The sequence below is a fragment of the Chiloscyllium punctatum genome, chromosome 2, assembly GCF_047496795.1.
Source record: "Chiloscyllium punctatum isolate Juve2018m chromosome 2, sChiPun1.3, whole genome shotgun sequence".
Classification (NCBI taxonomy): Eukaryota; Metazoa; Chordata; class Chondrichthyes; order Orectolobiformes; family Hemiscylliidae; genus Chiloscyllium; species Chiloscyllium punctatum.
The window spans coordinates 62,278,025-62,304,989 of record NC_092740.1 but is presented as its reverse complement, the minus strand read 5'-3'; the positions used below and the strand labels follow the sequence as shown (position 1 = coordinate 62,304,989).

The 26,965-nt window shown below is 40.9% G+C and overlaps 1 protein-coding gene across 10 annotated transcripts in view; it reads right to left on the bottom strand.

Annotated features, from left to right (window-relative positions):
- The window catches only part of cast (calpastatin), a 205,213-nt gene that overhangs the window by 57,810 nt on the left and 120,438 nt on the right, over window positions 1–26,965 (bottom strand). For 5 of the 10 annotated variants that reach the window (XM_072583271.1, XM_072583353.1, XM_072583321.1 and 2 more), the window contains 17 exons: window positions 26,240–26,365; window positions 24,181–24,225; window positions 22,692–22,781; window positions 21,816–21,911; window positions 19,792–19,854; window positions 19,291–19,416; window positions 17,166–17,201; window positions 16,185–16,241; window positions 12,207–12,296; window positions 9,942–10,037; window positions 9,673–9,735; window positions 5,120–5,242; window positions 3,591–3,719; window positions 2,974–3,063; window positions 2,118–2,213; window positions 1,203–1,265; window positions 275–400 (listed from right to left, as the gene is read on the bottom strand). In XM_072583271.1, the coding sequence (XP_072439372.1) occupies window positions 275–400; window positions 1,203–1,265; window positions 2,118–2,213; window positions 2,974–3,063; window positions 3,591–3,719; window positions 5,120–5,242; window positions 9,673–9,735; window positions 9,942–10,037; window positions 12,207–12,296; window positions 16,185–16,241; window positions 17,166–17,201; window positions 19,291–19,416; window positions 19,792–19,854; window positions 21,816–21,911; window positions 22,692–22,781; window positions 24,181–24,225; window positions 26,240–26,365 (1,515 nt within the window). The remainder of the gene's footprint in view (window positions 1–274; window positions 401–1,202; window positions 1,266–2,117; window positions 2,214–2,973; window positions 3,064–3,590; window positions 3,720–5,119; window positions 5,243–9,672; window positions 9,736–9,941; window positions 10,038–12,206; window positions 12,297–16,184; window positions 16,242–17,165; window positions 17,202–19,290; window positions 19,417–19,791; window positions 19,855–21,815; window positions 21,912–22,691; window positions 22,782–24,180; window positions 24,226–26,239; window positions 26,366–26,965) is intronic. The other 5 variants (XM_072583312.1, XM_072583332.1, XM_072583281.1 and 2 more) reach the window with 5 other exon arrangements.

Sequence of the window (26,965 nt, the reverse complement as noted above, 5' to 3'; positions counted from 1 at the left end):
AACCATTGTGAGAGATCCTCGCATAATCTAAGATACATAATGCTTTGTTAAGCAAATGTATTGGGGATATGGGCCAAATGCCGAAGGAGGTAGGCCATGGATCAGCCATGATTTCATTGAATAGCTAAATGGGATCGATGGGCTGAATGGCCTGTTCCTTTTCCTATGTTCCTATGGCTGTGTCTGAATGGAAGAACAGTGCTGATCCACACTGTCACACAATGGAGGAGAGCCCTCCATCTGCAGTCTCTAACAGTTTTACATTATGTCATACCTGCTTCAGTGAAGTTGGTGGAGGTGCTGATTGAGACATTGGAGCTGAGCATTTGGAAACTGGAGCTGGAGAGCTTTGGACAAAGTCTGCTGACAGAGAATCCAGGACATCACTTTCTGTCATTTTCTGCAACGACAATACCACGAACGTCAGTAAGCCATCCCAAAATACTTCAAGAACAAAGACACAAAGGCTTCGAATGCCATTATCTGACAAATTTCCTTCATAACATTTAAGTTCTCATAGGTCTGCATTACCCAATGGAAGGTCAGAGAAGCAAAAAATTTAAGTTCAATTTCTGGAACACGAAAAGGAAAATGGCTAATTTCTCATATTTCAGCCGGCTGCAGTTAGACCTGCAAATTACATTTCCAGAAAACATTATCACTGGAGTGGAAATCACAAAGACCAATGTACAAAGATATAGCAAGAATTATTACCAGGACTTCTATACATATGTAAAGAGGACAAAAAAATGAGAAGCCATTTTCCCAACTAAAACAAAATTCATAAGATCCAGAACCTGGAACTTTCATATTTTCAAATTAGGAATAAGCATAGAGTGATGTTTTGAAGAAGTGATGAGGGTGAATTTTCAATTAGGCAAATTTCCTTTTCACATCTCTGACATTCCTTATGTTGTAAGTACTTTATTTTTCTCTTATTTACTTGCTTAACACTATAATGGAGACTGTTCACACGGGTCATTTTTGTTTCTGGGAATGCAGCGTTCTCCAATCTTGAGCAATAATCGGAATATCACTGCTGATGCAGCTCTAACACTGTGTGAAGTAATATCCTTTAATAGAGCTCCACCACCATCATTAATATACCAAGATTGTGAGAATTACAGTTTTACTGTTTGTGGCTGAAAGTTTTTCACTGTAAGGAACCAAATACTCTTACAAGAGGACAAAAAAAGTTTTACCTTCTCTGTTTCTTTTGATTTTGCACCTGGACCAGTGGAAGAAGAGGTCACTTTACCTTTATCCTATTCAAATGACAAAATATTATCAGATTTCTATTTGGGACATCAGAATTATATAGAATTAAAAGCAGATGATAAAGTAACATAAATCTTGGCAAAATACTCCATAGTGCAGCATCATATATGATGTAAGTGTGAGCCTTCTTTGTCTAATAAGTTGAACCGCAAACAATATTTTGCAAGTTTCATCAATGGAGGGTTTAGGCATGCATTGATATTAGCTTAAACTGACAACAATTTCACTTCTGTAATTTTATCAGATTCATTGTAACCATAATATCAGCATTATTTCTTCTTCAATGACAAAAGAAGAACTTGCATAACTCTAGCATATTTCATATGCTCAGAACATTTCAAGAAGAGATTTACACCTGATTAATGCCTATAGCCCATACTTCCTAAGTTGCAAAGGTGAATATAACAACACAGTGAACTCCCACAAACAGCAATATGACCATGTCCAGACAACCTGTTTTCATGTTGCTGTTGAGGGATAAATTTTGTGGAGATCATGGGGGAGGATTACCCGACTCTTTGAAATGCTGACATGTCATTTCTGACATACAACCTGTAAGAACATACCAGGTCTCACTTTCACTCTCATTCAGAGGACAGTTTCTCCCTCAATACTGCATTTGTGTCCAGCATTGAGTTTTACCCTCAAGACCCTGGAATATGACTTGCCTCAGATACTCTGACTAAGAGGCATGTGTTCCATTGGCTGAACCATAGCCAACACTAAAGCAGAAATTTTGAATTCAGAAAATTTTAGATTTTAATCACTCTTGTGTACACTAACATGTTTTGAAAATATAAAGATTATTGGCTTGTCTCAAATTGATTGTTTTACTGAACCTTAGGATCAGGTTGTTCCTTGAGTCTGTAATCAGGGGGGATAGATTCTTCAGTTTCTCCTACTCGTTCAGCCTTTTTCTTATCAGCATCTGATTCCTAAAAAAATGACAAATTAAAAAAATCAACACTCGCATAGATGTTAAGATACAACATCCAGGCACATGTGAGTTGTGTGTCTGTGTGTGTGTATGGTAGACCTTTGGAAAGAGGATAACACTTTTTACTTTACAAAACCTGAATGTGGAATCTTTTAACATGGCAAGATTGTTGCAGTGCAGCTACCACATGGTTCTCACCAAGGGACTGCTCTTACTGCCAGGCTATTTGAAAGGACTTACACATTGATATTCAGACGGTTTGACTGCATTGTAACAGACCCCAAGGTAGGGACAATACTACTTGACCACATATTGCACTGCTGTAAAATAATAACTGGAGTTAAGTGAATAATCGAACATTTAGGAAGTTGTGCAAGCTGCAAAGGCTTTTAATACTTAACAGGGTTGTCTTGGAACTCTGAACCTAAGCCTCTCTACATCTCCCTCAACTTTTGAGAAGCTCCATAAAACATTCACTTTAATGCAGTTTTTGGTCACCTTCCCCAATATCTCTCAGCATTCCTTGTTATCAAATTTTGCTTGATCATTCTACTGTGAAGTTTTGAAAAAAATTTTACTACATTAACATGTTCTAATGACGCAAGAGTTGTTGGACTGGGGAAAGGACAGGTCTAACAGAAGCCCAAATTCACATACACAAATGTATAATCGTTTCACAAAGAGACAGACCAGTAAATGATGCAGTTACAGGAATATCACATAACCGCCAAAATATCATGCAAGAAATGTTCTCATACCTTCACTGCAGGACCAGTATATTTTGGAGCGGAATTGTCCGGTGCTTCAGACGGAAGTGTTCCTGCAAGCAGGTCAAGTGGATCCTGATCCTTTAAAAATAAAAGGGCTTGTTTCAACTGATGCCAAAGTTCTGCAGAAATGTATGAGATCAGTGTAACATTTTCCTAGAAACAATCCAAGTCATCATTGTTTTAACTTTACTGAAATGCCCTTCATACCTTATCCTGAAGGAGAACCATAACACTGGTTGTGACAATTAGGACTTTTGTTTTCACTGATTAATGAACCGACATTTTATTAAGTAATTGCTTTTGCACTAATGGAGGGAACTGTGGTGCAGACAAAAATCTGAAGCTTGCGAAGATGTTCGATAGAAAGGGCTGCAAGTAATTTCACAGTGTAGGAGCCGGCTGGATGTAAGATTCTTGTGTATGCATATTTGGAACATTATTATTACAAATTGGGATAATGGAGTTAAGAACAGCTCTCTGATTATTGATGATATCTGAGAAGTAAATGACCTGTGTAGATTTCCTGAATTGGTTTATTTGTGTAATCCCTTTGTTATTATTGGCAGCTACCAGATAGTTCACATTTACTTTTTGTTTTGGCTTACCTTAGCACTACTTTTACTTGCTGAAACTGAGGCAGCTGAAGCAGCTTTCAGGGGTGCCTTTGCAAGAAAGAACATTACAATTGTAATTACAAAGAAAATGCTGGAAATACTCAGCAGGCCTGTCAGAATCTGTGGAGAAAGAAACAGAATTAACACTTCAGGTTGAGGATTTCTAATCAATGCTCAACAAAAAGATAGGATTTCAGTTTGATTCCATGGACAGTAAGTGCTAAGGAAAGAAGAGTGCCTGTGAAAGTGAATTCTGCTGGAAACCTGAGAAAACACTAGGAGGGAAACACATGCAACTGAGTTGAATGGAGTAAGCGACAAATTAAAATCCTGTCAGAAAGTACAGCAATACTTCTGAAAGGTGAAAAGTTCTGGAAGAATATTCACTACGAATTTAATTCTAATACAAGAGTAAAGTATTTGGAATGTTCGAAATTAAGAGCAGATAAGGTTGAAAATACAGTTCCTGCAATATCTGTGGAGAGAAAAACACAGAGTTAACTTTTGACTCCGATGATCCTTTATCAGATTCCTCAGTTTCAATTGTTTGTTTTCAACAATCACCTTTTCAGAACCATTTCTTTTGCTATTCTCAATACCTTAAATTATGATTCACAACCCCTCTAGGATCATAAAGATTGTACTCGTGCCCATAAGCTGTCCCTTCTCCAAAACACAATGGCAGCTGTTGAAGGAAGGGCACTTAGCCTAGAGGCATTGCTGAGATAATTCTGGACACAGTTGATAAATTGCATCAAACAGTGCAGGGTGGACAGTCAGTCCAAAGTTCTTTAAAATTACAAAATACCTTTTGTGGCAAGTTCAGTGGGCCCTAGATAACTGTATGCTGACTTAACATGGCCAAAAACTGGCAAATGTAACACGTCACTGGCTGGTTATGAGAGGCCACTGGACTAGGTGGGGAAGCAAGTGGTGCCTTCAAAACATTATTGTTTCTATTTCTGTCTTCCTGCTTAGCAGGATCCTTAACCCACCACAGCGACTTCACTTCACAGGCACAGTAGCTAAATAAAAAATGAGTAAAGTGGAAGAGAAGGGTTTGGGAGTGGGGTTGGGGAGTTTGTGGTGCAAGGAGAGGACCTGATTACAATGAGCGTGGGGGATGGGTAAGAGAGGATTTCTTCAGTCTTTTCTCACTAGAAAGAGCTTGGCTGAAACCTTTTCATCTTTATATGATGCTTTATCTACTGAGTTATGCTGCACAAACTTCAAAACATATATGCTAAATGCTTTATTGCTGTTTTGTTTTTGATGGTGCCTGGGGTCATGTAAGTTTTCAAGTGTGAAATGGGGGGTCACACAGAAGAATAATTTCAAAGGTAGTGCCCTATAACCTGTGTCAGGGTAGAATCTGGAAGTTGATGGAATGGGGACAATCAAAGGTTAATAGCTGAGATTGTATTCAGTTAGAAAATTAGACAAATATCATCCCACATAGTAAGACAATGAGGCAGAGAGGAGCGTCTGCAGTTTCTAATGGTTTTACATTGTTACCATACCTGCTGTGAAGGCAGTGGAGGTGCAGAGTGAGAACTTGCAGCTGAGCATTTTGAAATTGGAGCTGGGGGGTTGTGAGCGAAGTCTGCAGACAGGGACTTTATGACATCACTTTCTGTCATGCTCTGTGATTACAAGACATACGTGCAATGAAACCATCTCAAGATATTTCAAGAATAAAGGTATAAAGGCTTCAAATTATCTGCAGTGGAGCACAAATGACAAAATTGCATTGTAGCATGTGTGAAGAACTGTGCAATTTTCTTTCACACACATTAGGCTCTTGCACGCATTGAAAGGAGAGTGAGCTGAAGTCTATCAGGTCTCACTTGTATAATGTACACAACAGAGTATGGTGGACAATATCTCCAAATTCACCCTTCTTCAGAGCTCAGTTACAATTGCATTTTATGTTTCCACCTAACATTGGACATCATATATTTGCAGTTGAGCATGTAGTGCTGGAAGAGCACAGCAGGTCAGGCAGCATCCAAGGAGCAGAAAAGTCGACGGGTTGGGCATAAATCCATCATCAGGAATTCCTGATGTCAATTCTCCTACTTCTTGGATGCTGCCTGACCTACTGTGCTTTTCCAGCACCACACTCTTGACTCTGATCTCCAGCATCTGCAGTCCTCACTTTCTCCTATCATGTATTTGCACACTGGTTCTTGATATAAACAATTTTTGTGAGTACCTTTCAGGGGTCAAGATCTTTTCCAAAGATCTTGAAATTTCCTTCAGATATGCTTTTTGATTTTTGGCGGCTACGTTTTGGATTTCAGCAGTTCAGAGTCAGACAGCACAGGACTACGATGTTGTGGCCATCACGGGAACATGGACAGAAGAGGGACAGGAATAGTTGTTGGAGGTTCCTGGTTACAGATGTTTCAGTAAGATTAAGCGGGGTGGTAAAAAAGGAGTGGGGGGGGGTGGCATTGCTAATTAGAAATGGTATAACGGCTGCAGAAAGGCAGTTCGAGGGGGCTCTGCCTTTGGAGGTAGTATGGGCTGAAGTCAGAAATAGGAAAGGAGCAGTCACCTTGTTGGGTGTTTACTATAGGCCCCCCAGTAGCAGCAGAGATGTGGAGAAACAGATTGGGAAACAGATTTTGGAAAGGTGCAGAAGCCACAGGGTAGTAGTCATGGGCGATTTCAACTTCCCAAATATTGATTGGAAGCTCTTTAGATCAAGTAGATTGGACGGGGCAGTGTTTGTGCAGTGTGTCCAAGAAGCTTTTCTAACTCAGTATGTAGATTGTCCGACCAGAGGGGAGGCCATATTGGATTTGGTACTTGGTAACAAGCCGAGTGATGGGCTTGTAAGTGGGTGAGTATTTTGGTGATGGTGACCACAATTCTGTGACTTTCACCTTGGTTATGGAGAGAGATAGGTGCGTGCAACAGGGTAGGTTTTACAATTGGGGGAAGGATAAATACGATGCTGCAAGACAGGATCTGAGGAGCATAAATTGGGAGCATAGGCTGTCAGGGAAGGATGTCGTTGAAATGTGGAACTTTTTCAAGGAATAGATAAGACATGTCCTTGAGATGGATGTACCTGTCAGGCAGGAAAGAGATGGTCGTGTGAGGGAACCTTGGTTGACAAGGGAAGTTGAATGTCTTGGAAGGAGGAAGAAGGAGGCTTACATAAGGTTGAGGAAACAAGGTTCAGAGCGTTGGAGGGATACAGGATAGCCAGGAGGGAGCTGAAGAAAAGGATTAGGAGAGCTAAGGGAGGGCATGAAAAATCTTTGGCGGGTAGGATCAAGGATAACCCCAAGGCCTTTTATGCGTATGTGAGAAACATGAGAATGACGAGAAGGAGGGTAGGTCCGATCAAGGACAGTAGTGGGAGACTGTGTATTGACTCGGAAGAGATAGGAGAGGTCTTGAATGAGTACTTTTCTTCAGTATTTACAAATGAGAGGGACCATATTGTTGAAGAGGAGAGTATGAAACGGACTGGTAAGCTAGAGGAGATATCTGTTAGGAAGGAAGATGTGTTGGGCATTTTGAAAAACTTGAGGTTAGACAAGTCCCCCGGGCCTGACGGGATCTATCCTAAGATTATGTGGGAAGCAAGAGAGGAAATTGCAGAACCATTGGCAATGATCGTTTCGTCTTCACTGTCAATGGGGGTGGTGCCAGGGGACTGGAGAATGGCGAATGTTGTGCCCCTGTTCAAAAAAGGGAATAGGGATAACCCCGGGAATTACAGGCCAGTTAGTCTTACTTCGGTGGTAGGCAAAGTAATGGAAAGGGTACTGAGGGATAGGATTTATGAGCATCTGGAAAGCCACTGCTTGATTAGGGACAGCCAGCACGGATTTGTGAAGGGTAGATCTTGCCTTACAAGTCTTATTGAATTCTTTGAGGAGGTGACCAAGCATGTGGATGAGGGTAGAGCAGTGGGTGTAGTGTACACGGATTTTAGTAAGGCATTTGATAAGGTTCCCCATGGAAGGCTTATGCGGAAAGTCAGGAGGCATGGGATAGTGGGAAGTTTGGCCAGTTGGATAGAGAACTGGCTAACCAGTCGAAGTGGTGGTAGATGGTAAATATTCAGCCTGGAGTTCAATTACAAGTGGAGTTCCACAGGGATCAGTTTTGAGTCCTCTGCTGTTTGTAATTTTTATTAATGACTTGGAAGAGGGAGTTGAAGGGTAGGTCAGTAAATTTGCAGACGATACGAAGATTGGTGGAGATGTGGATAGTGAGGAGGGCTGTTGTTGGCTGCAAAGGGACTTAGATATGATGCAGAGCTGGGCTGAGGAATGGGGACAATCAAAAGGTTAATAGCTGAGATTGTATTCAGCTAGAAAATTAGCAACCCTGTCAAGTGTGAGGTTGTCCATTTTGGAAGGACAAATAAGAATGCCGAATACAGGGATAAGAGTAGGGTTCGTAGTAAGGAGGAGGAGCAGAGGGATTTTGGGGACTATGTTCATAGATCTTTGAAAGTTGCCACTCAGGTGGATAGAGCTTATAAGAAGGCCTATGGTGTATTAGTGTTCATTAGCAGAGGGATTGAATTCAAGAGTCGTGAAATGATGTTGCAGCTGTACAAGACCTTGGTAAGGCCACATTTGGAGTACTGTGTGCAGTTCTGGTCGCCTCATTTTAGGAAAGATGTGGAAGCTTTGGAGAGGGTGCAGAGGAGATTGACTCGGATGTTGCCTGGAATGGGGACTAGGTCGTACGAGGATAGGTTGAGCATGCTTAGGCCTTTTCTCATTAGAACGGCGAAGGATGAGGGGTGACTTGATAGAGGTTTATAAGATGATCAGGGGAATAGGTAGAGTAAGACAGTCAGAGACTTCTTCACCAGGTACAACAGAGTGCTACAAGGGGACATGAATTTAAGGTGAAGGGTGGAAGGTATAGGGGGGATGTCAGGAGTAGGTTCTTTACCCAGAGAGTGGTGGAGGCATGGAATGCGCTGCCTGTGGGGGTGGCAGAGTCAGAATCATTGGTGACCTTTAAGCGGCAATTGGATAGGTACATGGATAGGTGCTTAAGCTAGGACAAATGTTTGGCACAACATCGTGGGCCGAAGGGCCGGTTCTGTGCTGTATTGTTCTATGTTCTATGTTCTAAAAAAACAAAAGAGGTCCTTCATTCCATCAAGTCCGTAACGACCTATCTGCACTAATCCCAATTTCATGCAATTAGCTCCTTGCCTTAAACATTATGACATTTCCAGTGTTCATCATGTATTTATTAAAGGTTGAGAGGTTGCCCACCTCTACTACCCTCCCAGGCAGTGCATTCCAGATTCCCACTACCACCTAGGTGAAAAAAAGTGTCCCTCAAATCCCCTGAAAACTTCCTGCCTTTTATAAAATTATGCCTCAGAGTTATTGACTCTTTCTATCCATCCTGTCCATACCCTCATAACCTTATTCATTTCAATCAGGTCCCCTGTTAGCTTCTTTGCTCTAAAGAACAGAACCTCAGCCTCCAACGCTCCAGGGAAAACAGCCCCAGCCTATTCATTCTCTCTTTATAGGTCAAACCCTCCAACCCTAGTAACATCCTTGTAAATAATTTCTGAACCCTTTCAAGTTTCACAACATCCTTCCTATAGGAGCGAGACCAGAATTTTTGAACGCAGTATTCCAAAAGTGGCCGAACCAATGTCCTGCACAGCCGCAACATGACCTCGCAACGTGCTCTGACTAATAAAGGAAAGCATACCAAATGCCTTCTTCACTATCCTACCTACCGACGACTCTACTGTCAAGTAACTATAAACCTGCACTTCAAGGCCTCCTTGTTAGCAACATTCCTTCAGGACCTTAACATTAAGTGTACAAGTCCTGTCCTAATTTGCTTTTCCAAATGCAGTACTTCACATTTATCTAAATTAAACTCCATCTGCCAATCTGTGGCCCTTTAGACCATCCAATTAAGTTCCCATAGTACTCTGAGGTAACCTTCTTCACTATCCAAGCAAAGCTATAAGAACCAATGAATTACAAATTGTGCCTGGAAGTTTCACTGTAGTAAATCAAATTCTCTCGCAATAGATAAAGAAAAACTTCAGCTTTACCTTCTCTGTGACCTTTGGTCTTGCGCCTGGCCCAGTGGACGAAGGAACCCCTTTAGCTTTATCCTGTTACAATAAACAAATTTTATTAAATTTTATTAATGGAAGCAAAATTAAATAGAATGGAAGCCAGCTGGTAAAGCAGCAACATAACTACAACTAAAATGTCATTCTATGAATACTATTTTAGAATGCTTCCTGTTTTCTAAATAGATTTTCTTTGAAAACAGAAAAACTACAGGCTTCTCTCAAATTGATTATCTGAACCAAACCTTAGAGCCTGGTTGATCTTTGAATCTGTATTCAGGGGGTATAGATTCTTCAGTTTCTCCCACTCGTTCAGCCTTCTTCTTGTCAGCATTGGATTCCTGAAAATCATAAAATGCTCTTATTCATTTCTTATGTGCTTCAATAAAAGAAACCTGCAGCTCAGCAGGTCAGTGACCATTTAGAAAATTGGAACCATGCAACCATAGAAAGATTATAGCCTAAAAAGAGGCTATTCAGCCCATTGTAGCAGTGCTGGTTGAATAAACCAGCCACCCAATCTAACCCCACCTACCAGCACCTCATGTGTAGCCTTGCAGATGTTTCTGGCACAAAGCCAGGCTCCTTCTAAATGGGTTAAGTGCTTCTGCATCATTCACAAACAGGAGAGCAAATTCCAGTTTGCTACAACCTTTGAGTGAAAATGTTTCCCCATGTCTCCTCTAAGTTTTTTACCAAGCATCTTAAATCTGTGCTACCCTGTAACTGACCTCTTTGCCTGGGGAAACAGATATTCTCTGTCCACTTCATTCAAGTCCCTTATTATTTATAGACTTTGAAAAAGTAAGCCTCTCAGCTTTCTCTTTTCTAAGAAAACCAACCTATCTAGTCTTTCTTTATACCTGCAATTTTCAAGCTCTGGCAGTATTCTTGAAAATTACTCAAGGCTCTGAAAAATGTCTGCAAAAAATCTAAAGTAATTGTTATAGAGAGCTCTCGTATTGACTCCCTAAGCCTCTCAGACTGTGTCTTGCTCCACCTTTAAGAAGCTTTCTAGAAATAAGCTCCTTAATTCTGTACTTTGGTCAATTGCCTAATTTCTCCCTCAATGTTTCCAAAACAAATTATGTTTGATCACACTCCTGTGAAATATCTAGAGATTACTACATTAAGTCTGCATTATGATCTCCGTAGAGACCAATAATGTGTTTATTATCTTAGAATTTTAAAAGAAGGCATATTCTAAAGAACAAAGCCACAAGATTCCTAAAAGAATCAAGGAACATTAAAACTAATAACTATGCTCGATATTAAATAGTCTATTTATATTGAAAGTATAATTACGTATTTTCTAAACCAAACTTCTTAATTCAAAATTTCCTTCTCTGCCTATTTGAGTTACATAACCCCAAACTCAAAGTCATTGCATCTAAAATTGGAAAACAGACCACTTTGTCTTTGCATTTCCTTGTACTTCATCAAGCACAATTTGAGTTTTCTTGGGCTTTCTGCTTATTTTGAAATCTTCTCCAACCATTCATGGGTGTAACCTCACCATCTTAACTGTAGCCACCTTGGATCAGAACTCTCCTGGTTCCAATTCCTGGTTCTTGAACTCCACAGATTTTTCTCTAGAACTCTCTTTTCTCAGCTCGTCTATCCCTAGAAGTTCAACACATCATTAAAAGCCCTTCAGTCAACAAGAGTTTTAAACTCTTTTATCCAGAACATATAATTTCAAATAAACCGTTCAAAAGCGATGTATTACCATCTGCAGTCAAACTGTTCTAAATTAAACTAAACACTAAAACTTCACTTGAGACTAGACCACTCACAATTAACTCACCCCTATTTGGCAACTCCTTTTCTATTGTTTATCTCCTAGGCAATTTGGTCATATGATCAGTTAATAGAAACCCAATGCTTTTCTTAAAAGCAGAAATCTTCTTTCAGAAACTCATCTCTTGCTTCCAACCCAAGTACTCCACCCCACCCCATCTCCTCACAGCTTGACGGAAATGGGAGAGGACAGTGTTACCAATTTAAGTTGGACAAATCAATATTTGTTTCATAAACAAAAGGATGAACATTAGATGCAATAAAAGGAATTGTATTGAAAGACTATAAGTATTAGGGGTTATCATTGATTTATATTCTCACCACTCTGAGTAAGTATATTTTGGTGCTTTTAATGCAAGTTTTCCTGGCATTAGGTCAAATGGATCTTCAGCCTTTAAAAATAAGTCTCAAAATATCATGTAATGCACTCTCAAAACTTTTCTAATTCTTGACCACACTCTCCTAAGACAAGCTTCCAGTTACCTGGCCTTATATTTCCTCATGATATTGTGTACTAAATTTTGGTCAATAGCTTTGCGCTGAAATACCTGACTATTTCTTACTACATGAAGTGCACAATGTAAACACAAGTTATTGTCGGCCTGGGGAAGACCAGTGCTACCAAAACTGATGCACAAAAGAAATGGACTGGCCTATAATGTTCAACTATTCAAAGTTTAAAAGTTAGAAGCAAAAAATTTCATTTCTACCTTCACTTCAGGACCAGTGTATTTTGGAGCAGAATTGTCCGGTGCTTCGGATGGAAGTGTTCCAGCAAGCAGATCAAATGGATCCTCATCCTTTAAAAACAAAATAAATTTGTGTCGAAGCTCAGCAGCAACATATTCTGACAGTGGTGAAAAATAAACAACCCAAGAAACCCATGCTCACCCTGAACTGATAATTGCCTGACATTCTTCTCCTGGATGTATGACCTGACATTGGAAACGTGAAGCAAAATAATTCTGATTCTGCTTTCAACAAGCACTGATTGGTGAAATTGGAATTTGGTTTGTGAATAATTTGGTACACATGGGGAAGTACTGTGCAGAATAATAACAAAGTGTTTGGATGATGTTTGCAATGATGTTACACTAACAGGTCTGCTCTGGTATTATGTGACAAGATTATTCTTGCATATTGTATCTGATTTAAGTGAAACAATAGACTGGAAATTCAATTGTCCTGTTTTTTGCTATTGGATGTATAATCCATCATGGGATGTGAACACTGCTGGATGTGGTAGCATTAATTTCACATCTCTAGTTGCTCTCAAGAAGGTGACAGTCAGCTGCCTTCTTGAATCACTGCAGACCGTTTGGTGTGGGTAAACCCACAACACCATTAAGGAGGGAGTTAGAGGATCTTGACCCAATGACACTGATTGAAGTTGATATAGATTAGATTAGATTCCCTACAATATGGAAACAGGCCCTTCAGCCCAACAAGTCCACAACAACCCTCTGAATATTAACCCACCCAGACCTATTCCCCTACCCTACATTCACGAGTGCAACTAACACTATGGGCAATTTAGCATGGCCAATTCACCTGACCTGCACTTCTTTGGATGGTGGGAGGAAACTCATCAAGACACAGGGAGAATGTGCAAACTCCACACGGACAGTCACCTGAGGCGGGAATTGAACCTGGGTCCCTGGAGCTGTGGGGCTGCAGTGTTAACCACTGAACAACGGTGCTATTTCAAGTCAAGACAGTGAGCGGCTTGGAGGGTCATGCAAGTGGTGGCATTCCTCTGTATCTGCTGTCCTTGTCCATCTCTATGGTCGAAGGTGCCTTGGTGAGTTTCTACAATGCATTTTGTAGATAGTGTACACTGCTGTTACTGTGCGTCAGTGGTAGAGGGAGTGAATGTTTGTGGATGTGGCAACAATCAATAATCTAATGGGCTGCTTTATCCTGGAATGAGTCAAGTTTCTTGAGTGTTGCTGGAGCTGCAGTCATTCAGGAAAATGAGCAGTATTCTATCACTTTCTTGATGTGTGCCTTGTAAATGTTTGTCAGGCTTTGGGGAATCAGGAACTGAGTTACTCATTGAAGGATTCCTAGCCTCTGACCTGTTATTGTAGTGTTTATATGGCTAGTCAGTTCAGTTTCTGGTTAATGGCATTCCCGAAGATGTCTATTAGTGGAGGATTCAATAATGGTGATGTCGATGTCAAGGGATGAAGGTTAGATTCTTTTTGCTGGAAATCATCCATATCTTACATTAGTGTGACAGGAATGTTACTTGTCATTTCTCAACCTGGATGCTGCAGCTGATCTGTTCATTGTGGGATCACTTTGTCTATCACTTCCTGCTGTTGCTGTTTAGTGTCCCTTGTTAACATTTCAATTCTAGGTATGCCAGCTGCTGCTCTTGGCATTCACTTATCCACTCCCTGAATCAGGGTTGATCCCTATAATGGTAATGGTGCAGTGAACAATGCACAGGGCCATTTATGTTACAGGCAGTGGTTAAAGACAATTCAGCTGCTGATGGTAGCCCACAGCACCTCATGGATGTCCTGTTTTGAGTGGCTAGTTCTGTTCTAGATCTATCCCATTTAGCAATATGACAAGACCACAAAACATAATACAGAGTGTTCTCTGTAAAGATGGGTCTTAGTCTCCATAATTATAGAGTATTGATCATTCTTTTCGCTATTGTCACGAACATATGCACCTTCTTTAGATAAATTATTGATGAAATGGCCAGACAGACATTTCCTGAGTGTTGGCTGGCTCACTACCAGCTGCTAACCTAACTGGTATCTTTCTGGATTCAGCCTGCTCACACAGTAGTGGTGTTACTGAGCTAATCTGAATAAGGGTATGGAGGTACCTCACTCAGAACACCTTGCCACCCTCAATACTTCATCCAACTGGTAATGCACATGAGGACAGTACTAATGATCATCAGAAGGTTTCCTTGATAGTATGTGCCTCTGTTGTTTTCAGTACCCAGGTTGATGTTAGGTGGTCTGACCAGTTTTACTCTTATTTAACTTTTTTGTAGCAATTAGGTACAAATAAATAGCTTTGCAGACAGCAGCAAAAAGTTGACTACATTGCTGTGGATCTGGAGTCACATGTAGACCAAACTGCATAAAGATAGTAAACCTCCTTCCATGAAGGAAGAATTTGTGAACTGGATGTATTTTTACAACAATCCAGTTGTTTTATGGTCATCATTACAGAGACCAGCTTTTAATTCCAGATTAATTATTAATTGAATTTAACTTCCCAGTTGTCATAGTAGGATATGAATTTACACCTTTGGAACATTGGTCTGAGCTCTGGGCTCAGTAAAATTACTCCCATACTACCATTGACAGTGGAAGACCCAAAGATGGTGGACAGCACAAACAGCCAAAGGACAAATGCATTATGACTGTTCTCGGGGCAACTCATGTGGAAGAGGGGCACGAATTCCATCATGCAGTTACACACCAATTGCACAATGACTGAGTGGTAAGTCTTTGCAGTTGTGAGATCATTCACTGTTAATAGGCAGGGTCTGCAGAGCTACATGTGTCCAATGAATGGCTCCTACATCATCAGGAAGCCCACTCCTCTACACAGCCATATACCCTATCACCTCGGAGATGTTTCTCTCTCATGAACAGAATGAAGTCCTCTCCTCTACTTCAACCTATTGGTCACCTCCAGACACATTTATCGCTATCAACTGCGAGATGTTACTCATGCAACCAACTCCTGGCTGCAAGGAACTGGTTGCGAAGATGAAAATGGTGAGATGTTGATCTTCCCAGCCCATGGGGTGCTGTCCTCATACTTTGTTTAGCCTCCAGGTCTTTACAAAAGAGATATTCCAACGGAGTCACGAACTTCTATTGTGAAATATAGCCAACCGCGACACTGCTCTTGGTTCATCCCAACAAAAGTCTAGTGTTCCCAGAAGACCCTCATAGAGAAGGGTATTTCAAACAAAGACCCCTTACCCCTCCCTCCTCACACTGGTTCCTCTGCGAACCTCTTCCTCTGCGAGTCCTGTTCATGTTGCACAGCATGTGACTCTGCACTAATGCCTGCATATTTACAGAAGGCTATGTCATTTTCTCGGCCTGTCATCAGCAGAAATAGTCATGGTTTTTCCACCAAGGTGGCATCTCAACGTAACTTCTTGAGAGGTCCTCTGAATAGCCCCGGAAATGGGCTAATCTCTGCTTGCTAACATTTATTTTAGGAGTGATTAAAGAGGTTGCTCTCAGAACAATTACTGGTCAATTTTACTATTTGTGTATGGCAACAGCCACTGATGTCTGAGACCTTATGATCTGCCCTTTCAAGCTCTTGGGGGTGTGCCAATCCAGATGTCTCACAACATGTGCCCTGCACAGAGCAGCCAACAGTGATTCCTGTACTGCAGGAATGGTGAGTACCTATTGAGCACCACTAGAAGTTAGGAGATTGAATTTTAAGCACAATATTGCTAAATTGAAGGAGGCACTTTGGGACCATTAGAACTTTAAATAGTGTAATCGAGTAAGAACTACTCTGTGATGATAGTGGAAAGGGCCTTGATGGATGAGATGTGAATGGATCTGTTTGTGCGATTCCTCTATTGCTGTTTGCTGCCAGCAATTTCACACTTCCCCCCCACCCCGCCACCCCACCGCCCCCCTCCCCCCCCCCCACCGCCCCCCCCCCCCCCCCCCACTTACCTTTGCATCACTTTTACCCGCAGAAACTGTGGCAGCTGTAGAAGCTTTCAGAGGTGCCTTTATTAAAAAGAAGAAAGAATATCACAATTGCTGTTTCAGTTTCACTTGCAAGCATTAATCAACTTCGGGTTTATCCCAACCATTTCTTTACTTAGACCTGAAATGTGATATGCAAAGTCATATGAGACATTCTGGGGACGATGACAGTGATAAATGCTCTTAGTAATCAAGGCATCTGGACTAATGGTCTAGAGAGTGGATTGAAGGTGTTGTAAGCAAAGCTATCAAAACACTGCCTACTCACTGACTGGTTCTGCCAGGTTCACTTGCTACCAGACCTTGTCAAAGTCTCAGACCAAACATGGACAAAATAAAGCAGCTCCCCTTTATATTTAATGGCATTACTAAGAGTGAATCCCAACCAAGAGGCTCAATACATCCAAGACATAGCAGCCACACCTTAAATATTTACTCCCTTTGCTAGACAGCAGTTAGTCTTTTAAGAGAGACATACACTGAAGTGCCATGTATCTTCACAGGAAATTTTGCTTATGCTTGTGCAGCACATTCTCAATTGTTGGGTAGTTGTACAGTTGCAAAGCTTAGAGGGAACATGAGCCAATGTGATATGAGTGTATACCCAGCTCTTCCTATATTGGACCTCCGCAATCCATTTGAATGAGTAGACAGGGCCTTAGTTAACTGTCAGATCTGAAAGAAACAGCAAGTTAGCACAGAAGATGTGCTCAAGACCATGGGTGGACTCAAAGTCAGACTGGAATGATCCATTTGCCATCATTATACACAATGCAGCTGATATCTTCAAGTCCCCGATTTGATCGATATGATGGACACAGTGGGCCAAAGGCCCTTTTTCTGTGCTGTACAAACTCTCAAAACTCTGTTTCTGCTGTAAACAAACTTCACACAGTTCATATTTTATTATTCTTTATGACTTAGCTTTACTTCATTTTTACTCACGGAAACTGAGGCAGCTGTTGAGGCTTGCAGAGGTGTCTTTATAAGAAATAAAAAAACATTTAACTTTCACTTTCTCTTCTTGTACTATGTTGAAGTTTTCAGTATTAGTTCCAAACGTCTCTTCAGATTTTCAAAGTAACATTTAATTAAATTTTAACTTTAAATATGCAATTTGAATCTTAATCATATTGTTCAACTGAATATGGTGCATGATAGTACATGAATGATAAGAATCTTATAACTGACACATCTTCATTGCTCTCCCTCTCAGCCTCTGTACCAAGAATTCTCATTGTTCATATTTCAACTTTCATCTTAACTGTTCATGTTCTTTCTCCTCTGATTTCATTGTTCTCTTACCATCTCTAAATTTCTCCCCACGTGCTATTCATGACCATTCCCTTGATCCTGCTGTCTCACATAGTCTTGCTAGTCCAATCACACAGTTAAGACCATTTCTGATGGGTCCTTGTATCATCACCACCCTCGTCCCCATTCCCATTCCAACCTGATCTCCCTTTGTCTCTAGGGGGAGGAAAAATAAGTATAATGCATTTACAACTGCTCTTTCAAAATTCCAACTGTCTAACCTTCACATCACCTTCACAGTATTTCTGAAACTATTGATTTGCTCAATAATGCCTTCATCTCCACATCTGATGTCCTAGCCCCTCACATAACCGTTACTGGCTCTAAGTTCCCCTGCTGTTTCTGCACTGTCACTGGTCCAAATTCTCAATACTCCAATCTGGAAAGCACTGTAGTTGCACCTACACAACATGGATTGCAACAGTTCAATAATGCAACTCACTATCACCTTCCCACTTACAAATAGGGACAGACAATAAATGCTAGCTTAGCAAGTAAAGACCACATCTTATTATCCAAATGGAGAGAGACTTAAGAATACTCTGGTACAATGGGATTTGTGTGTCATTGCACATGAATCTCATACATATGCCTGCAAATACAGCAAGTGATCAGGAAAGCAAATGGAATGTTGGTCTTTATTGCAAGAGATATGGAGTATAAAAGTGTGTTATAGTTTTGTAGGGCATTGATGAGACTATAGCTAGAGTGTTGTGCAAAGTGTTGTTCAAGTTACTTAAGGAAGAACATACTTTTATTGGAAGCAGTTCAGAGAAGATTGATTCCTGATTGAAGGAGCTGTCTTATTACGAAACTTTGAGCAGATTGGACCTACACTCAATGGGACTTAGAAGAAAGAGAGGTGATCTTATTGACATGTGCAACCTTTTCTGAGGGTTTTAACTGGGCAGATGCTGAGAGGACATTTTCCCTTGTAGGGGAATCTAAAATTTTAATAGAAAAGGTATCCCATTTATGATGAAGATGAGAAGGATCATTTCCTCTTTCATAGGATCATTAACATTTGGAATTCTTTATCACAGACAGCAATGGAGGTTGAGGGGTCACTGAATATTCAAGAGTGGGTTGGATAGATTTTTGATTAACAAGAGAGTCAAATGATGATCTGGCAGGAAACTGAAATTGAGACCATAATCAATTCAGCTTGATTGTATTGAATGGCAGAACTGGCAGGATGGGCCACTCAACCTATTCTTTAGGAACTTGGTGATAAAGCAGACAGAATCTTCAAAAGTGTCAAAATGCTTTTACAAGTGTTATTACTGGTCATCCTTCGTGGGGATATAAAGTGCTAGAAGATGACAGCTATGTCTGCAGCCTGGGGGAAGTATGCCCCGACATCCAATTTGCAGTACCATAATACATTAAATCACATTTCAAAGTTGAGATATCAAATAGCGATTGATACTGAGCCATGAGGGATATTAGGACAGAACATCAGCTGCTCAATTAAAGATGTAGGTTTTAAGGAGCTTAAAGGAGAACAGATTAGGGAATGAATTCCAGAGTTGAGTGTGCTGGCAGCTGAATGTGATGAGAAAAATGGCAGCTATGTAATGGTTTCTGGGTGACACGAGGTAACAGAGCAGGGGCTGGAAGATAAACCATTACATGCATTTCTCTGGTTGTGGTTGTACAGTGAAAGCTGAATCATGTAAGTGCCATTCTATCCAGTAGAATGGTGCAGGACAGTCCTCCCACCTACAATCTGGAATAGTTATGAGCCGACACATACCTGCTTCTGCATTGACAGTGGAACTGCAGAGTGAGAGGTTGCAGCCGAGCATTTCGAAACTGGAGCTGAAGAGCTGAGGTCAAAGTCTGCTGACAGAGACTCCAGGACGTCATCGTCTGTTGGACCCTGTGATTATAAGAGAACAACTATATTATTGAATTATTACGGAGATAATTGCTACTCTCCCTTTCACCCTTCTTCCACCTTCAGCATAAGGACTACCACCTTTTCCTGGCTGCTAATAATTTGATGAAACGTCACTGGACTCAAAATATTAACTCTGAATTCTTCCCGCAGATGCTGCCACACCTGCTAATTTTCTTCAACAATTCCGATTTTTCGTGCTGAAATACCTTTACTGGTCCCAACATTGTCAATAAGCATATTCAACTTCAACCAGTACCATTAATAAACTGTCCCAAGTGACCATGCCAAATGCCATCCTGTAGAGTTTCCCTGAAAGGAACAAAATGATCTTACAAGAAGAAAAGACATGTTTACCTTCCCTTTTTTCTCTGGTTTTACTCCTGGACCAGTGGAGAATGAGGCTGCTTTATCTTTGCCCTGAAGCAAGAAACACAATTTATATGATTATAAAGAATAAAGGTAACTGGTAAAACAGCACAATAAATATATAGAAATATTTCAGCATTCTGTAGCATTGTGTCTCATAACATCAATGTGAACTACAAATAATCAAGGTTAGAAGTTACATGATACCAAGTTATGGTTCAATAGATTTATCTGAAATCACAATCTTTTGAAGTGCTGCTCCTTCATCAGCTGAAGTGACCTGGTGTGGTGCGACTTCTGACCTTGTCCACCTCAGTCCAAGGAGAAAGTGAGGACTGCAGATGCTGGAGATCAGAGCTGAAAATGTGTTGCTGGAAAAGCGCAGCAGGTCAGGCAGCATCCAAGGAACAGGAGAATCGATGTTTCGGGCATAAGTCGATTCTCCTGTTCCTTGGATGCTGTCTGACCTGCTGCGCTTTTCCAGCAACACATTTTCACCTCAGTACAATACTAGCTCCTCCACATCATACAAATAATCAATAAGCTGACCTGAAAAGGCACTTAGCTACTACACAGCAGGACGAAATGACCAAATGTGCAATGGTTATTTTGATTATCAGACAAATTTTGAAAAGGTCTATCTGGACTTTCAAAAGGCCTTTGATAAGGTGCCACACGGGAGACTGCTGAGCAAGGTGAGGGCCCATGGTGTTCGAGGTGAGCTGCTGGGATGGATTGAGGATTGGCTATCTAACAGAAGGCAGAGAGTTGGGATAAAAGGTTCTTTTTCAGAATGGCAGCCGGTGACGAGCGGTGTCCCGCAGGGTTCGGTGCTGGGGCCACAGCTGTTCGCATTATATATTAATGATTTGGATGAGGGAACCGGGGGCATTCTAGCGAAGTTTGCTGATGATACAAAGTTAGGTAGACAGGCAGGTAGTACTGAGGAAGTGGGGAGGCTACAGAAGGATCTAGACAGGTTGGGAGAGTGGTCCAGGAAATGGCTGATGGAATTTAACGTGAGCAAGTGCGAGGTCTTGCACTTTGGCAAAAAGAATATAGGAATGGACTACTTTCTAAATGGTGAGAAACTTAATAAAGCCAAAGCACAAAGGGATCTGGGAGTGCTAGTCGAGGATTCTCTAAAGGTAAACATGCAGGTTGAGTCTGTGATTAAGAAAGCGAATGCAATGTTGTCTCTTATCTCAAGAGGGTTGGAATATAAAAGCAGAGATGTACTACTAAGACTTTATAAAGCTCTGGTTAGGCCCCATTTGGAGTACTGTGTCCAGTTTTGGTCCCCACACCTCAGGAAGGACATACTGGCACTGGAACGTGTCCAGCGGAGATTCACACGGATGATCCCTGGAATGACAGGTCTAGCATATGAGGAACGGCTGAGGATACTGGGATTGTATTCGTTGGAGTTTAGAAGATTAAGGGGAGATCTAATAGAGACGTACAAAATAATACATGGCTTTGAAAAGGTGGATGCTAGAAAATTGTTTCTGTTAGGCGAGGAGACTAGGACCCGTGGACACAGCCTTAGAATTAGAGGGGGTCATTTCAGAATGGAAATGCGGAGACATTTCTTCAGCCAGAGAGTGGTGGGCCTGTGGAATTCATTGCCACGGAGTGCAGTGGAAGCCGGGACGCTAAATGTCTTCAAGGCCGAGATTGATAGGTTCTTGTTGTCTAGAGGAATTAAGGGCTATGGGGAGAACGCTGGCAAGTGGAGCTGAAATGCGCATCAGCCATGATTGAATGGCGGAGTGGACTCGATGGGCCGAATGGCCTTACTTCCACTCCTATGTCTTATGGTCTTATGGTCTAAATTTTATTTTGTAATTCTGTCAGCTTTAATTTCTTTAATTTGATTTCTACTACTGAAAAATCAATTATGTGTCTCTTAATATTAGAATGTTGTGGAAATGTTTTTCAATATTCACTCATTAAAGTACAAATTGATTGAAATAATGTTGGCTTGACTCAAACTGCAATTTGAACCGAACCTTCAGAGCAGGCTGTTCTTTAAATCTGTAATCAGGGGGTATGGATTCTTCCGTTTCTCCCACTCGTTCAGCTTTCTTCTTATTAACATCTGATTCCTAAAAATGAACAATTATTCAAAATCAAAATTCAAATTTTAAGATTAAATATCCATACATAGTGTTTAAATGCAATGATAAATGGAACTAAGTGAATCAAGACTTTGAAAAAGCTAACTCCAAGTGTGTGTAATAAGATTGGGAATGAAAATGACCTGAAGGATACTCCACATGCACTTCCATGCTATTTAAGCTAAAACAGTTTAATGCTTAAATCAGAGGAATTGGGATTGTACATGCCAGAAGTATATGGGAAGAACACCATCACAGCCTAATCCATCATGAGATTTGGTTCATTTACACACACTCAACCACTAGTGATCCACCAGACAAATATTCAAAATCACTTTCTCAGTTGTCAGTGATTATTGTCCTTGGGTTCATTTTTTAAAGCTCAAGGTAGTTTCAGTCAGAAAACCAAGCAACGGCAGAAAAAAATAAGTTGAAGTACCTTCAGATATTTTTCAGCATTAGGGACATTATATATTCATAAAGGTATTAATGTAGAAGAATCAGGAAAGTTACTTAATCATACCTCGAGCAAGGGGAAGTTTTAGACTTGCTTATGCATTAAAATGTGCAATCAATTCACAAATAAGAGGAGCTAAGCATCGAACATGGTACCATTACTATTATTGTTGGAGTTGGATAACGGCAATACTGCCAACAGAATATTTTCACATGAATAGCTGTATATTTAGCTCCAACATAAAAAGCATCAATGTATGATGCAACAAATATTGAAAGCTTAAAATATCAGTAGAGAAACTTCATTCGTACCTTCACCTCAGGGCCAGTATATTTTGGGCCTGAATCATCCGGTGCCTCTGATGGAAGTGTTCCTGCGAGCAGGTCAAATGGGTCTTCACCCTTGAAAAAACAAAATACACTTTTTCAATTTGTAACAAAGCTCAACGGAAATGTGTCCTGACAGTGGCGAAAAATGTTACTGAAAACAACCTGCTGCCAGGGTTGGAGGACTTGAACTAGAGGGAAAGGCTGAATAGGCTGGGGCTGTTTTCCCTGGAGTGTTGGAGGCTGAGGCTTTATTGAGGTTTATAAAATTATGAGGGGCATGAATTGGGTAAACAAACAGGTCTTTTCTCAGATGTGGGGGAGTCCAGAACTAGAGGGCATGGGCTTAGGGTGTGAGGTGAAAGATTTAAAGGGGACCAAAAGAGCAACTTTTGCACACAGGGGGTGGTGCATGTATGGAATGAGCTGCCAGAGGAAGTGGTGGAGGCTGGCACAATTACACCATTTAAAAGGCGTCTGGATGGGTATATGAATAGGAAGGGTTTGGAAGGATATAGGCCTAGTGCTGACAAATGGGACCAGATTAGGTTAGGATATCCGGTCAGCATGGATGAGTTGGACCAAAGGCTCTGTTTCCATGCTGTACATCTCTGTGACTCGATAACTGTTCTTCACACATCTCTCAACTATCTACACCTGACAGGAGCTTAACCCTGGAAAATGTGAAGGAGAATAATGAAGCATTTTGTTTTGCCAATCACTGATTGGTGAATTTTCAATCTGTTTTCGTGAATAAATGTGTTTGGTACACATGGGGAGAAGCACAAAGCTGGAATTTTGTCTGAATATGTATGGAGCCGGATTCGAAAAAAACTTTGAATTTTGCTCAACAGTTCTTCCACTGAATGTGAAGAATGTGTCAGTAACTCTATAGTACTATTAAGTGTCACTTAGACAATTCAGGTTCACTGCAGTACAGGTATTTGGTTGCTGTTGTGACAGTACGTGCCTACACCTTTAAGGATGTATATCTCAAACTACTGCCAATCACTACCCACCTCAACAAGATATTAGTCCTGTGACTTGTTGAGCAGACTGAAGTAGCAGTGGTAAAAGTCAGATATGCTATAAACAGCATTCCAGTGAACATTATCTGTATTTAGTCTTCCTCCATATAAAGAGCCCACATTATTAACTCACCAATCCTTACAAGTGTATCGCATCGTTATGGATAACAAAGACAGCAAGTGTTATGTACACCAGGACTTTTGTTGACTTGTGGAGTTCTGTGTTGTCAAATATTTGCTGGTGTAGTTTTGAACTGGTTTTGGATTAGATCATCAGTCTAATCTTTTTAAAGAAGTAGTTGCCCAGTTGAACTGATGCTGAGCTATATTAGTCATTATTTTCCCAGAGGAAACCGAAATCTCAACGATACATGATTTGACAGATCTATTTCTGCTGTAATCAGAACTTATACATTACACACCTTATTGTTTCGTTTCTAATTTACCTTTGAATCACTTTTACTTGCAGCTGGTGAAGCTTTTGAAGGTATCTGTGCAAGGAAGAACATTTGGTTTTTAGTTTCTCTTAGTTTCTCCCCAATTAACTTCCAATTGTCCTTTCAGAATCTCTACCGTGTAGCCTTTAGCCTTCCATCCGCTACAAAGTTTCTGCAGTGACCAATTTATTCAACCACATCTTCAACTTTCAATTCCTTAGTCCCAAAAGCTATTACTCTCTCACCCTAGCCATTCTCCTGCCTCTGATCCCCATCCCTGCTTTCTTGCAGACTTAAAGGAAAACTGCTTGAATCATTCATCCCAAATGTGACTTGACTATATGAATGCTATTGGTTCCTGCTCTCATCTGCTAAAATTGCTCATCATTCCAGGATCATCCTGGAGTGCAAAGATAACCCTTTTTCTTTTCACTACTTTTAAACTGTGCCCCTCTCCACTCTCACATCCAACAGAAAATGCGAAGAGTTTATGAGCTTCTTCATTTCCAAGATTAAAACTATCCAATCCCTCCATCTGAAATTATAAACAGCCTATTTGTATCAATTGCCTTCTAGCCTTGCCTTGAATATGCATCTTACTCTAGTTTATTTATTACCTCCCTGCATTCACTCTCTGAGTTCACTTTGTCCATGAAACCCATCTCCAGCTAATTCAACTTTATTCCCACTAAACTACTGCCCACCCAATTTCCTTACTTTATTTTCACTCTAGTCTATATTTTTAACAGTTCAGGTGATTGTCCCTCTCCGATCCATTATCATCATCCCTCTCCTCAAAAGAACAATCCTGGACTCTAAAGTCATTGCAAACACTTCTCCATCTTCAACCTTCCTCTCTACTTCACAGTTCTTGAATGTGTGGTCACCTTCCAAATCCGTGCCCATTGTTCCCAGAACTCCATGTTTTTATTCATTTATTGGACATGGGTGTCGCTGGCTGGTCCAGAACTTATCCCCCATCCTTAGCTGCACTTGAAAAGGTGGTGGTGAGCTGACTTGTTGAACCACTGCAGTCTATGTTCTGTAGGTAGACCAACATTGCTGTTAAGGCGGACGCTCATGGATTTTGACCCAATGACTTGGAAGGAACAGGGATATACTTCCAATTCAGGATGATAAGTGGCTTGAAAGGGAACTTGTACGTGGCTATGTTACCATGTATCTGCTGCCCTTGTCCTTTCCAGACAGCACGAGTCATTTGTTTAGAAGGCGTTGTCCACGAAACCTTAGTAAATTTGTGCAGTGCATCTTCTAGATGGTACACAATGCTTCTACTGAGCGGTGCTAATCAGTGAGGGAGGCAGTGAGCATTTGAAGATGTGGATTGAGGAATATTCTATCCAGACTTGTGCCTTATAGATGGTGGACAGACATTGGGGAGTTAGGAGGTGAGTTATTTGCTGCAGTATTCATAGCCTCTGACCTGCTCATGCAGCCACTTAATAGTAGGAGATTCAGTGATGGTAAAGCCATTGAATGTAAAGAGGTGACAGTTAGATTCTCACTTGCAATGGATGTTCACTGTCTGGCATTTGAATGGTGTGAATGGTACTTATCCCTTGTCAGCCTAAAGCTGAATATTGTCCAAGACGTGCTGCATTTGGATATAGACTGCTTTAGTATCTGAGAAGTCATGAGTGTGCTAAACATTGTGCAATCAAAGACCAATCACATTCTGAAATTATAATGGAGGAAATGTCATTGTTGAAGCAGCTGAAGATGTTAGGCCTAGGTTACTACCCTGAGGTAGTGTTCCCACACTTTTACCTCTGGTGTTGTAGCAGGGTTGATTTATTTGCATGGCACATACGAGCAGGGTTCCTGCTTCTAGTTGAAATGAAGAAAAAGAAAGTTTAAATTGCCAATGGCGAGAAAAGCAGCCACAGTGTCTGTACAGGTCTGTACAAACTGCAGTGATATGGTTCGCAACAATCTCATCAGATTGGAAATCCAAATACAGAATGCATTTTTGTGAACTCCCAACCAACTCTACCTTCCTAAATTTCACTCTGTTACAGAAGCTTAAAGTTGGAGATTGTAGCTGTACCTCCTTCAGCGCAGACTGTGGAGCTGCAGAATGAGAGATTGCGGCTGAACATTTTGAAATCGGAGCTGCAGAGCTGAGGCCAAAGTCTGCTGACAGAGATTCCAAGGCGTCACCTTCTGACATACCCTGCAATGACAATACGAAAAAATATATACTTAATTCACTTCAAAGATATTTCAAGCATACAGGTAAACAAGGCGTGCCTCAAGCCCGCAATATTGCAGTACAAAATAAAACACCGGTATCACCAGCCGTGATCGCCTTTAATTTTCTGGGTGACCTCTCAATGGCACTTCGTGACAGCTGTTAGGTTGTGCAAGAGTGATGGACAGCTTCCAAGTCTACTGGAAATGGAAAGTGCTACTGATGCAAGATAAAGACTTTTGCAAAACCCATGATTATTTTTAGTGATAGTCTGAGTCTTGTTATAGCTGCAAACATGGTATTGATTCTGAATATGCTTTGAAAACAAGCATTCACCAAAACTGCAGAACAGTTCAATAGTTCTTCTTAATTTGAGCAGTTAAAGCCAAAATGATGGAATACTTTGGAAAGTAAGGGAAGTAATGGTGCTTTAGTTATTGATCGGCCCAAATATAGTTTTCTTCTTCCTAACATTCCTGATGTACTTCCACACTTTCCTTGCACTATAACAAGCAGGGTTCATATATTCATCCCTTCAGTACCCTCTAACATTCCAGGTAGGATAATTCGTCTTGAGAGAAA